At 28.2% G+C, this 14,948-nt stretch overlaps 1 protein-coding gene across 1 annotated transcript in view; it reads right to left on the bottom strand.

Moving 5' to 3' along the window:
* The window catches only part of RhoGAP68F (Rho GTPase activating protein at 68F), a 44,308-nt gene extending 41,923 nt beyond the window's left edge, over positions 1–2,385 (bottom strand). The window contains exon 1 of the mRNA XM_075373090.1: positions 2,263–2,385. Within this exon, the coding sequence (XP_075229205.1) occupies positions 2,263–2,323 (61 nt within the window). The 5' untranslated portion in view covers positions 2,324–2,385. The remainder of the gene's footprint in view (positions 1–2,262) is intronic.
* Between the last annotated feature and the right edge of the window lie 12,563 nt (positions 2,386–14,948).

The following is a 14,948-nucleotide window of genomic DNA, read 5'->3' as shown; positions in this document are numbered from 1 at the left end:
AATATTGTATCTCCCTTTTCATCCTCTTTGATTTCCTCTATAATACCAGTTTCTAATTCAATTCATCCGTACAACTCTTCAATATATTCCACCCACCAATCAACCTTTTCTCTCGTATTACAAATCAGTGTACCATCTTTATTTTACACATTTTTTCAATATATTGTTCTTTAACTGAAAAATATTTACCAAAGGAGCAAAATGATTGCTGCTCATTTGGTGAAGCAATGTCACCCTGGAACAGTGACTAAAATGTAATATAGTTTTATGCTGCTCCACCACAAATTTACTCAATGTGTATGATCAGCACTGCAGTCTTGGTGAAAAAAATAAAATGGCGTAAGTATTAAAGGATAAAAATTTATTTTAAAAATAAGATAAACATAGATTTGTGACTAGTTCTTTAGGTAGCATTCCACAATGTAGGATTACAGGACAGTCCAGCTCCAGATGTAGATGATGTTAATGAAACAGAGAATATAGTAACTACAGCAGAAACTGCTTTTACAGTTCACAGCTTCACATTTCATACTTGTATGTTGTTACAGAAGTTAATAAAATGGCAGCATTTATGTGTAGACAGTAGTATAGGACAACATATTGTTCCAATTTGCATCTGTTCTTCTTTTGTAAGAATGAAACAATAGCAGTATTAAAAAGAGTATAGCAGTATTTAATTTAGATCAGTACAATCAACAATATATATTTAACAATGTCAGTTTATAAATTGAGAAAATTTTATCTTTTTGGATGAAAATTTAGTAAATCAATTTAGTAAATTTAGTAAATGTCATATTGCTTGACATCATCATCTTTGTATTATTATTAGGGAACTCGTCTTTTTAATTTGTCCAAGACACATTTAAAAAAAGAATCTTCTTAGTAGGTTTCTATCCAATTTCAATATGCAAGTTTCACATCCATTAGTGATAACACGTCCATGTTGATAGTGTCAAGCTCATGTAAATTTTCATTATTTCATTTCTTGAATTACTTCAAACTTTAGCAATAGTAAACTGGCAAAGTAATCATAATTTTATTATTAAAAATCATTCACAAATGGAATCACACATTACATCTTTGTTGTTTATATGTTCTCCACTTATTAAACTCCTTAATGTCATCAAAATTTTTCTATCTTGTTCTAAGTTTCTGAGGAATCAAATTTGCATTAATAGAAGGCAAGGTCCTAACCAAGTTTTTATTTTTTAATCTACCAAAAAAAATAATCATTTTGACATTCTTCAGTGATTATTATATGTCTCTTGCTATAATATAATACAAACAGTATAAATCTATGAAGATATGAATACTAACATAATTTTAAAAATTACTTGTTGAAGCATAAGGTTAAATAAAGTACTAGACTACAAACTTTTTAACAGCAGATTAAAATGTACAGATCTTATTAAGACTGTTATTCACTTTTACTATCACTTTATTCATAGTTACTTTGTATATTACTCACTATTATTCATTTTAACATTAATTTATCTAATACTCTATAATTCCAATATTACTCAGATCCTTCAACTCAGTAAAAAATAGCAGGCCTAAAAACTACAAATAGATTTTTAGACTGCATGTTGCATTCATAAATGATCTATCAATAAAAACGTGATCAATCAAAGCTATCAATAATACAATTACATTATTAAATGAAAACATCAATATTGTACAATTACACTTATAATTTTTATCTTCTTTGTTACTTTTAAATAAAAACTAATCTCTTATCCCTTAAAATTTTTTATTCACAGTCCTGAAATGGAATAACTTGTAGAAAGCTTCACACTATTATTTTCCTCCTAATGAGTACGTTTCAATCTGTTTAAGTAGTGAACAATAACCAACCCCCATCCATGGCCCAATGAGATGATGTTGATATGTATGACATGTAAATAAGGTGTAGTCTTGTGCAGACTCAGGCCGACCATTCCTGAGACACAGAATCCCAACCACCAAAGCAAACTGGTATCCACTGTCTAGTATTCAAATCCATATAAAATTACCTATTTTTTACTAGGATTTGAACCTCAGAACCTTAGACTTGAAAAATCAGCTATTAAAGAACTGATTTGCAATGACGAGTTTACCATTAGAACCAGCCCACTGGGCTTCACACTACATAAGGCAAAAATTTAAAAGAATGCAATAGAATAAAATCTAAATGAAAGAGTATTTATAAAATTATGTTTAAATATTGAAAACCTTAATAAAAGTTCAATATCCACAAAAACAGAGTTAAAGGAATGTACTCACGAAAAAAAATACCAAATAATTTAGTAATAATTGCTGAAATATGATTTTTTATAACATCCATGCCTGTTTACAGGAGCACCAAAAACAACAATAATTATATTTAACTTTAATAAGAGATGTACACCATAATCTTCAAATATAGATAAAATTTTATAATACAATGATACAAAAAATAATGTTATAATATGCTGTCAGAATGTTACCACATTAAAACATATGTTCAATCAAAAGACAAAATGTGACTGAACATAAATCACATTATGTAAATTTGTGATAGCATGAGCATGAATAATGTAAGAATAAAGAAACAAATATTGACATTACTTATTAAAATATATTCCACAACCATAAAAAGCAAGATTTTGAACTACAATAAAAATATAATAATAAATTACATAATGTATAGAAAAAAGCACATTAATGTTTAACTTCTTAGAATATATAAATAATTCTAATGTGAACCAATAATTTAAAACATAGCTTTTCTTCATTTTGGAGAATAAATGTTCACTGCTTCTCCACATTCTGGAGACTCTTTAAAATTAATATATTAAAATCTAAAAACACATTTAAATAAATAATACTTATTAGTTTATATTTATTATACAAATTTCAGTTCATTTGACATAAGTAACTTATAAATTATATAAAGAAACAGGCAGATACTTAGTCTTATAAAAATAATCTATCTTTTAATATCTTATGTAACAAAAGTTCAGTTTTTATAAAAGCCTAATTTATCTTTCCCTTCTGTCTAATTTCTTGTTTAATGGTAACCACAATCTTTCTACTCCATTTTATTTTTCAATAATTTAGTACTCTATGAGACACCTCTGATCTCACTTACCAATCATTACTTCCATAGTTTATTTTTTATTTTATCATTTAAACCAGTATTCTGTTCACAATTCTTTTTCAGATGGCCAAGTTGTTAAAACATCTGTTCCTATTTCAGGGATTTCTATTCTCATTTTTCATTTACTCACCCTCTCTTTTTAAACCCAAACTAATAATTAACTTAACTTACATAATCTTTAGATTTCATTTATCACAATTTATCTGCATACACATTAGTGGCTCCATAGCAGGTCTCTAAAGCTGTTTTAGTGCGCACCTGCTTGGGGAATACAGAATGTTATTACCCACAGGAATTTGCTTTAACTTTCAGTAGTCAAGTAACCTTAAATACAAATCCACAAGAAGATGAGGACACTGTCCCAAAATTCACTTTTTCACTTATATACTTCTGTCTATATCTCATCATTATACATTCGTATTCTACTTGTCTTATATCTCATAATAACATCTACTTGTCTCTCCCTCTACCTACCTACCGCACAATCATCCAACACTATTACAGTAATCTGACTCTCCACTCAAATTATCCTATGATCCTCAATGTAGTTGATCAACTATTTCCTTTCAACTAATGCCTAACTTCCATTATACAAAAATTTCATGTGGTAACCTCTATAAAATCAACCAGGAAGAAACTGCAGTTAAAGGCAGTTAACAGCTTCATTTTATGTCATGACTTTTGCCTAGTGCAACCAGGTGTCTGTCATAAGATAAAATATATGCTTTTGCTTGATTATGATCTATAATTTTATGGAAAGTTAAAATTACCATGAAAATGTTTAAAAATGTTAAAAAATCTATCGGTATTGATGAGATATTATAATTACGGAATACTAGATTTTTTTTTATAAGAATGCATTAAAAAAAAATAATAATAAAATTTGATGGAATGTATGCATTTCATCAAATTTCACAGAACTGCTCAATCATATCATATACAAAGGATGTCTGAAGGAAAATCACTCAAGTCATTTTTTCATGGAAAGGGTGAGAAGAAGAGGCAGACCATAAAAAGATGGATATAAGATAGGAAGGATGATTTGAGTACAATTTGGATAAAACTGATGGAAGAAGGAGGAGGACTAATAGAAAGAGCCAAGTTATGAGTATGATCAAAGTTATCGAGGAATAAAGACCGAGAAGGAGTAAAAAATACATTTTTGACATAACTTTTCTCACTGGTATTCAATTATTACGGGACACTATCTCAGAAAAAGTTGGCCTGGTAAGGCTGAGGAGGATTAAGTTCAAAACTGTAAAGAAAATAACAGTATACTTTCAAAATTAATTTAATTGGCATGTTCCATAACCAAAAAAATGCTAGTTTGGAATATGAAATATCTGGAAAACAGTTTTTAAATTATTTAAAAAAAAAAAAGTAAGATAGAATCACCTTAAAAAACTATACTACTGATCCACTTATTTCTCAATTACAGCATACATTTAAAAGAACTCATTCTAAGCATGCACTATCCAAAATATGGGGCTGTTTAGTAAAAAAATCTCAACCTGATCAAAATACATAAAATAAAATAAAAAACGTATATGTTATATGAGTAATGGATGATTGATTTCACAATTCAATAATAAAATAAATAAGATATATTTTTATAAGAACAGAGAATTTAAATGCAATCACTTCTCAAGAATGTTCTAGACACAAAATTTTTAAATTGACACAAAACAAGCTAAAAATGAGCTACAAAAGTATCTTCATTTGAACTAAACAACTGAACCATTTGATAACTTAAAATCAATGTAATTTTTTTGAGTATTTCATAACAAATCACGCCTCTAACATTAAAAAAAAAATGACGGTGTTATAAAGACAACAATTTTTAAACGCTATCAATGTAATCAATTATTTTTAACTGATTATTTTATTTTAATAACTCATTATTTTACAATTAATCTTGTTAATCTCTTGGTAATCTATTTTACATCCTGTAATTACTTTTGGGAAATTAAGTTCATTGTATTACAAATCCAATAATTGCATGCCTATAATAAATAGTTCATTAAATGGAATGCAATGGTTATCATAACACTTAGTATTTGAACTAAAAACCAATGATTAAAAATAAAAAAGTGATGTGGCTGCATCTACGGGAAAAGATAATAAAACACTGAGACTGTGTAAAAATATGTTTGTATTTCTGATAGAGACAATACATTAAAATAACAAAGATGTGGCTGGTTATGTGGAAACTTAAACCCTAAAAAAAAACAAAGATTGTAAAATAATTTCTGTCCATTATTTTGAACAATGCTTTTTTTTCAACTAATTTTACAACTGAAAAGACAAAAATTACTGTATTAATATGCAGTGTCACAGGATCCAAATCAGGATTCTGCATTATTATATTTCAGTCTTGAATCTTAAGATTAATAATACCATTTCTTGCTGCATGTAAACAACACAGTTAGATGGCAACCAAAAAGAGTAGGTGCAAAACACAAATAAATGTTGAAAATATATTAACTATGGAACTAAGGATTGATGATTTTAAATATATATATATATATATTTAATAGCCATTCCCAAGAAAAACAAGCATCCAATGCCAGTCTTAGTGTTCCCAACACTATCAAGCTTTACCTAAATTCACATATCTTCTGGTTGGTAGCAATCGAGTCATGTCTTTAGCGAGATGTATCTATTCCCATGTCCACTTCAAATTTCACCTTACTAGACTGTTGGAAAAAACTGAGAAAAACTTCAAAATTAACAGATTTATTTTTTCAGCAAATTGCAAATTTAAACTGTTTTTTGATCACTGGAGAGTGATTGCTACTAGATATTCATTTCATAAGATGGCAGATTATTGAGATATGTAACTTAACATGATTTTGTCAGATTAGTAATTCAATGTGGGAGTTGAAATCATTTTAAGTAAAATGTAGTTATTTTTATTAAATTTAATTGTAAACATTTTTGGTTATTTGTTTTCATTTTGTACTAATTGTTATTTATTGCTTACAATTATAAATTCAGCTGGTAATATTAAGAATAATAAATTACATTATAACAGCAACAAAAAACAAAGAAAATGGATATAACTTATTATATAATTAATTACAGTTTATTTACACATCACACTGGCATAAGATTAAATTACTATACAAAATTGAAAATTCTTAGTACAACTGCTATTACTTATAAGTAATGTTAAATATATGAATTAATATGATTATAATTGTTATTAATATATAAATTATTTAAAACAAAAGCATTACATTTAATTTTTAATAGTTTCATATAGCCTGTAATTACTTATTTGATCCATTACGGCATTTTTACTTTCCCGCCTAGCGCTATAGCAGAGCTGTAGCTTTAGAAGGGAAAGTATTGTAATCAGTCCAACTTGAGCATAAGCAGTTTTCACCGGATCTTTACATTTTGACACCTAAGGAACCCAAAAAAAAAAACACAAAAACCAGATGAAATGTTTGCATGTACACGTGTGAGTTGGGTGTTTTACATCTTACATCCCCAGAACTACTATACCAATTTTGACCACGCTTGGTCAGATTACTTCTATATATGGAGCATTGATGCCAATAAATTTTCAACTTAAAAGTCAAGGGAGTGAGGCTGCAGAGCAAGGTCACCTCAGCATCTCAAGATTTCGCCTAATTAAGGTCCTATTTTTGTTTGTTGCCATATTTTTGACATTTGTTAACAATTAAAAAATAAAAATACTTCCACAACTTTTTTTTTTGCAAAATCGTACATCACCCCAAAAATGTTCTAAGTAAACTAGTGGCTAAGTGGGTATAATGCGTCGTCATTAGTTACCCCTCTCACCAAAAAGAGTACTAGTGTAGCACTGACGTACAGGTGCTGTGGTCCTTTGCTATGTTGTAATATCACAGATGAGCAGTAGTATTAAATAAATGAATAATATTTAAAGTGTAAAAAAGTATTTAAAGCGGCCACTAGTACTGCCACACCCGTACAAATGAAATACAGTATGTGTGTGTGCTTTAGTAAGAATCATTGAATTAAAAAAAAACAACAAATATTATATTTAAATAAAATGATAAATATTTTAAATTAAGTTGTGTGTATATGTGTGTGTAAGCCGTGCATCAGAAAAAATCTACATGACGGGAAAGTCCTATAACTATGTTTTAATTTTTTTTAACACCTCATAAATACAAATTAGTAATCCATCTGTATTGACAACAATCTTGATATTGTATACTCGTACAAAAAACTATCATCTTAGTCACTAGAACATTATGAAATATATAAACTTAATATTACATACCAAATTAAAAATGTAAAATTCAAATCCAACATACTTTCTGACTGCATTCTAAGTATGTGTTTGCCTACCTAAAAAAATCTTTCAATCATTTTATTAGATGATGTCAGAATGACAGCATCAATACAAACACAAAAGGTTGGCTGCAAAAGCAGTTTCAAAGTAAGTCATTAAAAGCATTATTAAAATTAGTTTGGTTAATAATTTCAAAGATTTATAGTTTCAAATAATTTCTAACAATGAATGTCATTCACAAAAACATATTAAAATACCCACAACATTTTAAAGACATTATTGGTGTATAACATATACAAAAAATACAAAAGTAGAAGATTATTTTCAAATACAAAAACATAACAAAATAAAAATGAAACATAATTTGTGTTTCATAAGATAAAAGCATTATTAAATTTAGTTTGGTTAATAATTTCAAAGATTTATAGTTTCAAATAATTTCTAACAATGAATGTCATTCACAAAAACATATTAAAATACCCACAACATTTTAAAGATATTATTGGTGTATAACATATACAAAAAATACAAAAGTAGAAGATTATTTTCAAATACAAAAACATAACAAAATAAATAAAAACGAAACATAATTTGTGTTTCATAAGATATAAAACAAGATATTTTTCATTTCTTATATTTTTAAGTAAGAAATTAAACATATTTATAAAATATAAATAAAATCTATATATGTACAAAAGTATATACATTTTTTAATGCTTATTAAAGCACAAAAACGTATTTGACAATATGGGAGTTAGATTAAAACTAATTTAACAAAAGTGAGTTTAATTTTTTTAAAAATCACTTGTGTTAAAAAACACTTTTTAACGTCAAAAATGGTTTTGCCCATGTACCTTCAAGGTTGATTTAAGTTCACTGCTAGCCAATCCAAACACACAATTATTTTTTTGTAAATGTTGGAGCTACAATCAAATACATGGCTTATGACTAAAAAATAAAACTTTTATGCTGTTTTTATAATCTTGATAAAAGTAACAAAGTTTTATTTTGTACTATTAACTTTCTCCTAGCTTGCACATTAATCAAAAAATTCCTCTACCATAATGTAGTGAAGGTTACATGATCAAATGAACTCATATTAATTTACCCTAGTTCCACCTCTATATTCCTGAGTACATTTGATGGTAGAAATTTAATCAGTTCTATGTTCACATAAAATTACTTATTTTTAGTTAATGCTGATACTTCTACGCATCAATGCCTGAAAAATTAATAATTTCAACTTACTAATAATATTTTTTTTTTATTCTTCAGCTTTGAATTTAAGCAGTTTCATTGCACTGATAATGCCATGAGTGTATTAAATGTCATAATTTTAACAGTTACCTGACATGAATTTTAAGCCACTCCCATAACTATTCTCAAAATAACTATCCATAGTAAGGCTTACTAGAGAAAGTGAGAAGTGAAGTGGTTTCCTATTCCTTTTTCATTAAGTCAAAATGCTGTTGCATATACTACAATACAACCAACAAAAATCAAGTGATATTCATCCTTACAAATGACACTTGACTTGACAAATGACACTCCATAATGTTAATCATACAACATGGTTATATAATAAACATTATTCTCACAGAAAGTAACTTTGATTGGAGCTTCTTCAACTGAAATCCTTTCCACGCATTTCGCCTACAAGAAAAACTAGGGTAATATAAAGCAACAAATGAATGAATCCCTTTCTTTCTATGCCATCCATTATATACACTATCTTGATGTAAATACTACAGCAACAAATAAAGAGGTTTATAATCACTACAGTAGTCTCTTACTGTACACCTTAGATGATAACAGTATAAAATTTAGCACTTGACTCTATAAATTTAGCTATGAATACCCTCTAAACAATAACATAATTGGTAATTAACATGAATCATCAAAATGAAATTTAACAATTTATTCCCAGAAATGTCAAACATAAAAATGATATGTATTATCTTTTTATACTGTAAACAACATATACAGGTTTTTTAAATGACATTACTATATGGTCATTAGCTAACAATAAATTCAAACAGGATATACAGTGAAACTGCACCCAACATTGTTTAATTCTATGGACAAAAATCAGTTTATTAAGCATAGCTTTGGCTATTCATATTTTATCCTAACTTCACAACCTTCATTTCAAAAACACTACTCCTTAAGATATTCAGCTATCTTAATTATTTAGCTAAAAAAGAAAATTGTAACCTTAAATATTAGTACTAACATCCTTAAGTAATTAATATTATTATAAATAATAATAAGATTATATTTGATTTTTTACCGTTGTGAAAATAAGGTGCATGGATACATCTTATCCATGGATGAATCATAAAGGATAAAATAGTTATAAAATTGTCTTATCATATGATAGGGATAGATAAAGCAAATTCAAACCTAATACAGATCACAAGCATTTATTAAAAATGAAATAATCACTACCTCTTTCAATTAAATTAATGGTACAGGGTTCTACTCTGGACTCTGAATCAAATTTTATCTAGTGGTATATCACCTTTGCAAAATTTATCCAAACAATACAATTGTAATGGTATCTATTATTTGTTTTGAATAATTTATACATTTAGCATCACTTATTGCAGATAATGTTTATAAATACAAAAATAATATTATAAGAGGCGATCACTTAAATAAATGACAGTTGTATGGAGAATTCTGAGCATTGTAAGTAATTTAATCTTTCTACAAGGTATAAATGAACCATAATTAACTAGGATTTTTTTATTTTTTCCTATTATTAACATAATTTATTATCTTTTACTTACAAATATAATTTAAATTTCTTTTGTTACTTTTATGTTATGCATTACATTTATTCTACATTTGATATGACGACTGGGTATGAAGAGCTGATATTATATAAAAATCTTAATAACCCCATTAAAAAAAAATTAATATAAAAATTAAAGCAAATGACTTGCAATGTTTATAATTAAATTTAACACAAATAATAACTTGACAACATGTATTTATTTAACAACTTCGTTTTCAACTCCCACAATGACCTATAGATCTGAAAGAATATGATATTAAACAAGCTATACACAGAGGTATCACAAAGTTCTCCAAGGACTTTCATAATCTATTCTATTGATGAAAATAATGGAAAAAGTTCATATAAGCATATATCCTAATACGCTTCATTTGCAAGTTATGGCTTGTGAAAAATTTTGCTCAGATTTCAGTTACCCCTGTGAAATGAGGTTGTACTGAAATTTTTAGGATGATAATCAAGGAGGCAGAATTTATGTTTTCTTAAGGATTTTAACCTGAAAAATCGAATAAAATAGAAATCATATTTGCTGTAGTTTTTGAGAAATCGGGTGATACCAAATAAAATTGAGGTAAAAAACAGTTTTTTAAGTTTGATGTACAATAACTTTGTTAAACTGGTAATAAACACATAAAACTCTGAAACAAAATTTGTATGGAATTTAATTTTGAACAAAATATAGTTGAATAAAACAATTCAAATTTTATTTAGAAATAGTACACTAGGCCAAAGTGCATTATATGAACCATTTTAAAAAATGTAGGCACGTTTCTGTATTGCTTTTGCTGCTCTTTTTAGTCCTTAGGATTGTCCGTAAGTTGAGTTTTGTTTTGTATCCAATATTTTTCATCCATCCCAAGACCCAAAAATCTAGAGGTGTTAGATCAGGCGATCTTGATGGCCGGGAATACGGACCACCACGACCGACCAATTCTCAGGAAAACGTTGTTTTAAGTGAGTGGATAATTTAAGAGATGTGGCAAGGCGCGCCACCGTGCTGCAAGTATATATTGAATCTCGGCGCTAGAGATACATCTTCAAGCAGCTGCGGCAATTCTTGAAGACAGTGCAAATAGAACTCAGCATTTTAAAAGGCAGGTAATATGAACGGTCCAACTGCTGATTGTGAAGAAGGCCGCACCACACATCGACGCTAAGTCGTTATTGAAAATTCCCTTCCACCGTTTCATAAGGATTTACTTCTGCCCATGTATGCTCACTGCGCTAAGTTGTTGACGCAATATCGAAATTTACCTAGTCGGTAAACAAAACATAGTTGTAGAGATGTCGATTAGTATTCCAACAGTTTCAGAATTCCAAGCGAAGCGGATTTATATATGGGCTGTTTATGATAAGGATAGAACTTGTTTTGTTTAAGTATCCTCCAAACCATCGAATCCAAAATTCCGATCCGCTTAGAAAGGCGTCGTGCACTGACGCCTGAGGTGCATCGATAATAATTACATCAAGAGGGTCGAGTTGAACCGATAGTACGTAGCTGGTACGTGTACTAGGTAGTGAACCTATATCCCGAAAAGTGGCGTTAAATGTTTTGGTATCAGGAATCCTGCGATTCGAAAAATATTCTACTGCAGCAGCTGTAATATTACCATCACACACACCCAAAATGAATACCATATTAGCGTATTCCTATGTGGTAAATAAGTGCTGTACGGCATTACTTCAATGGCAAACCTATCACGTTCAAACTAAAACTCACAGAAAACCTTCGCTAACGACAGTTCAGTTCACATTTCCCGATATACTTATTAATATATCTCACAGAATGATTTAAACAGTAATACGGTGTTGAACACTGTTGAACAGCTGGTATTTTATTGCCAACTTTGAAGTAATAATTCTTCAAATAATTATTTGAAGAATAATATTTGTCATTAATAAAAAAATTATTATCTAAGCAATTTTTATTTATTTTTTTATAATTGTGTAATTTACAATTTTTAATTTTAATTTACAAATTTTTCACATCACCAAAAAAGAAATTGGTTTTTGTTTACATTAGTACTTTTCTAACAAATGTAGTAATGTACTGTTTCTAAATAAAATTCGTTTTTTCTAAATTTTATTGTTTTTATTCAACTTTTATAGCATTATCTTACGCTCTTTTGTTTAGAATTAAATTCTCTACAAGTTTTGTTTAAAAATATTATGTGTTTATTATGCATTTAACAAAGTTACTGTACATCAATCATAAAAAACAAAGAGTTTTTACCTAAATTTATTGGTTTTTCACCCCCGATTTCTGAAAAAATACTGCAGATGTGGTTATGGGACCTGCTGTAATTGATTAGTCAGGTCAAAAACCACAAGAGATCACTATTCTGCCTGTTAATTAACTTCCTAAAAATTTCAGTACGACCTCATTTCACCAGGGTAGCTTAAGTCCAAGTGAAATCTTTCATTAGCCGTTAACTTGCAGACGAAGCATTTCAGGACATTTTATGTGAACTTTTTCCATTATTTTCACAAGTAAAATGTGTTATGAAAGTCCCAGGAGCATGATACACTCAGCATATATATTTAGAAAACCACATTACATTAAAGTTCTGCCATTTCATTATGTGACAAAAGTTGAAATTACTACAGCAGCAGCACCAATGCCCTTCCAGCAACCGTAAAACCTTGTTATTTATTTAAGGAGCTTAACAGTTTTAACGTACAATTTTCATAAAATAATAATCAACTCACTTTTTTCTTCTAAAGTCCATTTAGAAACAAAGAGGTTTCCTAATCATTTAAAACAAGCATAATTAATAACAATGTTACCAGATACTCCACAAAAAGAAGCTGTTAATAATTAGCTGCAAAAAAAAAAACGGTAGAAGTAAGAGTTACACTAATTTGAGGGTAAGTTTTTTTTTAATATTCAATAAATGTTTTTCATTATCCTTTTTTGTTAAGCTATTATACAAATAGTACCATTGAAATGTGTGTAATCAAGAATAATCCAAAAGTATTTATTTAAATGCAATTCAGCAGTACAACTTTTCTATTACTTGTCAGGAAGTTTACATTTATTCTAAATTTCACAACTTTAACAAGAATTGTAAATTTTTTACTAAAAAAAAAAAAAGAATCATGTTCATAAACAAATGACTCATGTCCAAAAATAAATTAGTGACCTTTCTGATAAAACCAGTGTTTACTTCAAAACATAGAAACATTTTTAACTGACACTTCACTGAAGTATTTTTATTCAAGTAAATTCTAATTCAAATTTATCAGTGAAATTACAATACTTTGTCGAAGTAAACAAACTATCATATTCTATGGTAATAAGTGAAATGTAGTAATCTGAAAATAACATGTGTTTCTCCTGCAACAGAACCATTAAAAACTGTAGTTTCATAAACTTACTTAATATTATAATAAAAAAAATATTCATCTAACCTCAGTATATAAAATTAATTACATCAAAGGCTGTGATTTAAAGTTAGTTAAAAATATAACAAAAAATAATCAATCAGCAACTAATCAAAATTGAATAATTTATACAGGAAACAATGGTGTCCCAAAATAAAAACATACGAACATCTATATAAACATATATATATATATATATATATTACCTGTCAAATTTTTTGTTGGTGTACAAGTCGTATGACAATCAGCATCCATGTTCTGATAACAGATAGAGCATAAACTTTTTAAAATACACTAAACACAATAGCGAATCTGATGCAACCGTTATAGTTCAACATTGTATTCGTACGAACTTCTCACGATATATTAATCACAAAGCACATAAACATTGTTCCATTTCAATAGAAACACCACCTACACCGAAATACTAACCAGCTGTGCAGCTAAACGCCACTGCCAACTGGAGCTTCTACGCAGTGTAACTGAATTATTCTTGGTCAGTGAAGAAAAAAGTACGAAAATATTTTTTTTAACTTCATTATCATCTAGCACGAATACAGTAACAGTGCATCCAAACAAATAACTGCTTTATACAATAATGTTCTCTTCTACTCAATTTTTGTATGGCATTAAAAAGAAATTAAAAATTAAATAATACTTGGAAATTGAGCGCTATTTTTAATAATACGAAATGCTACATTCGAATATAAAAATTACGTTAAAAAGCAATCATTTCATTAAACTATTAGTTCGAAATTAAACAGTAATTTCCGATACCCGTCAGCGGAGTAATAGCGTTTCGGCTTTTCTAGACGAAAAGGTTCTGCGTTAGAATTCCCCGGTCAAGTTTGACATTTATCCAGAGTAATTTTGTTGTGAAAAATGTCAAAGTTAAAAATTTGAAAGGCATTTTACAGCCAAATTACCTGTAATTTGACAGGTAGTTTTATATATTTAATAGAGTTTAAAAAATAGAAATAATCACAAGATTCTATGAAATTAAAAGTTGTGTGAAATTAATTTATAACTATATAAAATGTAGAAATATATTTAAAAATAAACATTCCTATTTGAGATCCCCAAACTTCTACATCACAAACAAATCACCAGAAATGTGCTTTATTCATTATTAACACATTCTCTGAACACACTAATGAACCAAACCAGGCTTGGTTTTTATTTTTGAACAAAATTTTCACTTAATTCTGTAATGTTCACGTTATTCTTGAACTGAATTTAAAAAAAATAAAAATACATTTTGTAACAATTGTTTCTTGTTCTTTGATAAGTAAAACTCATTTCGCTTTAGTGGAACAATGTAATAGTAAAATTTATCATTTAAAGTGAATCCTCCTTTA

This window comes from Lycorma delicatula, chromosome 8 (assembly GCF_047948215.1).
Source record: "Lycorma delicatula isolate Av1 chromosome 8, ASM4794821v1, whole genome shotgun sequence".
NCBI lineage: Eukaryota > Metazoa > Arthropoda > Insecta > Hemiptera > Fulgoridae > Lycorma > Lycorma delicatula.
This window is presented reverse-complemented; position numbering and strand designations above follow the sequence as displayed.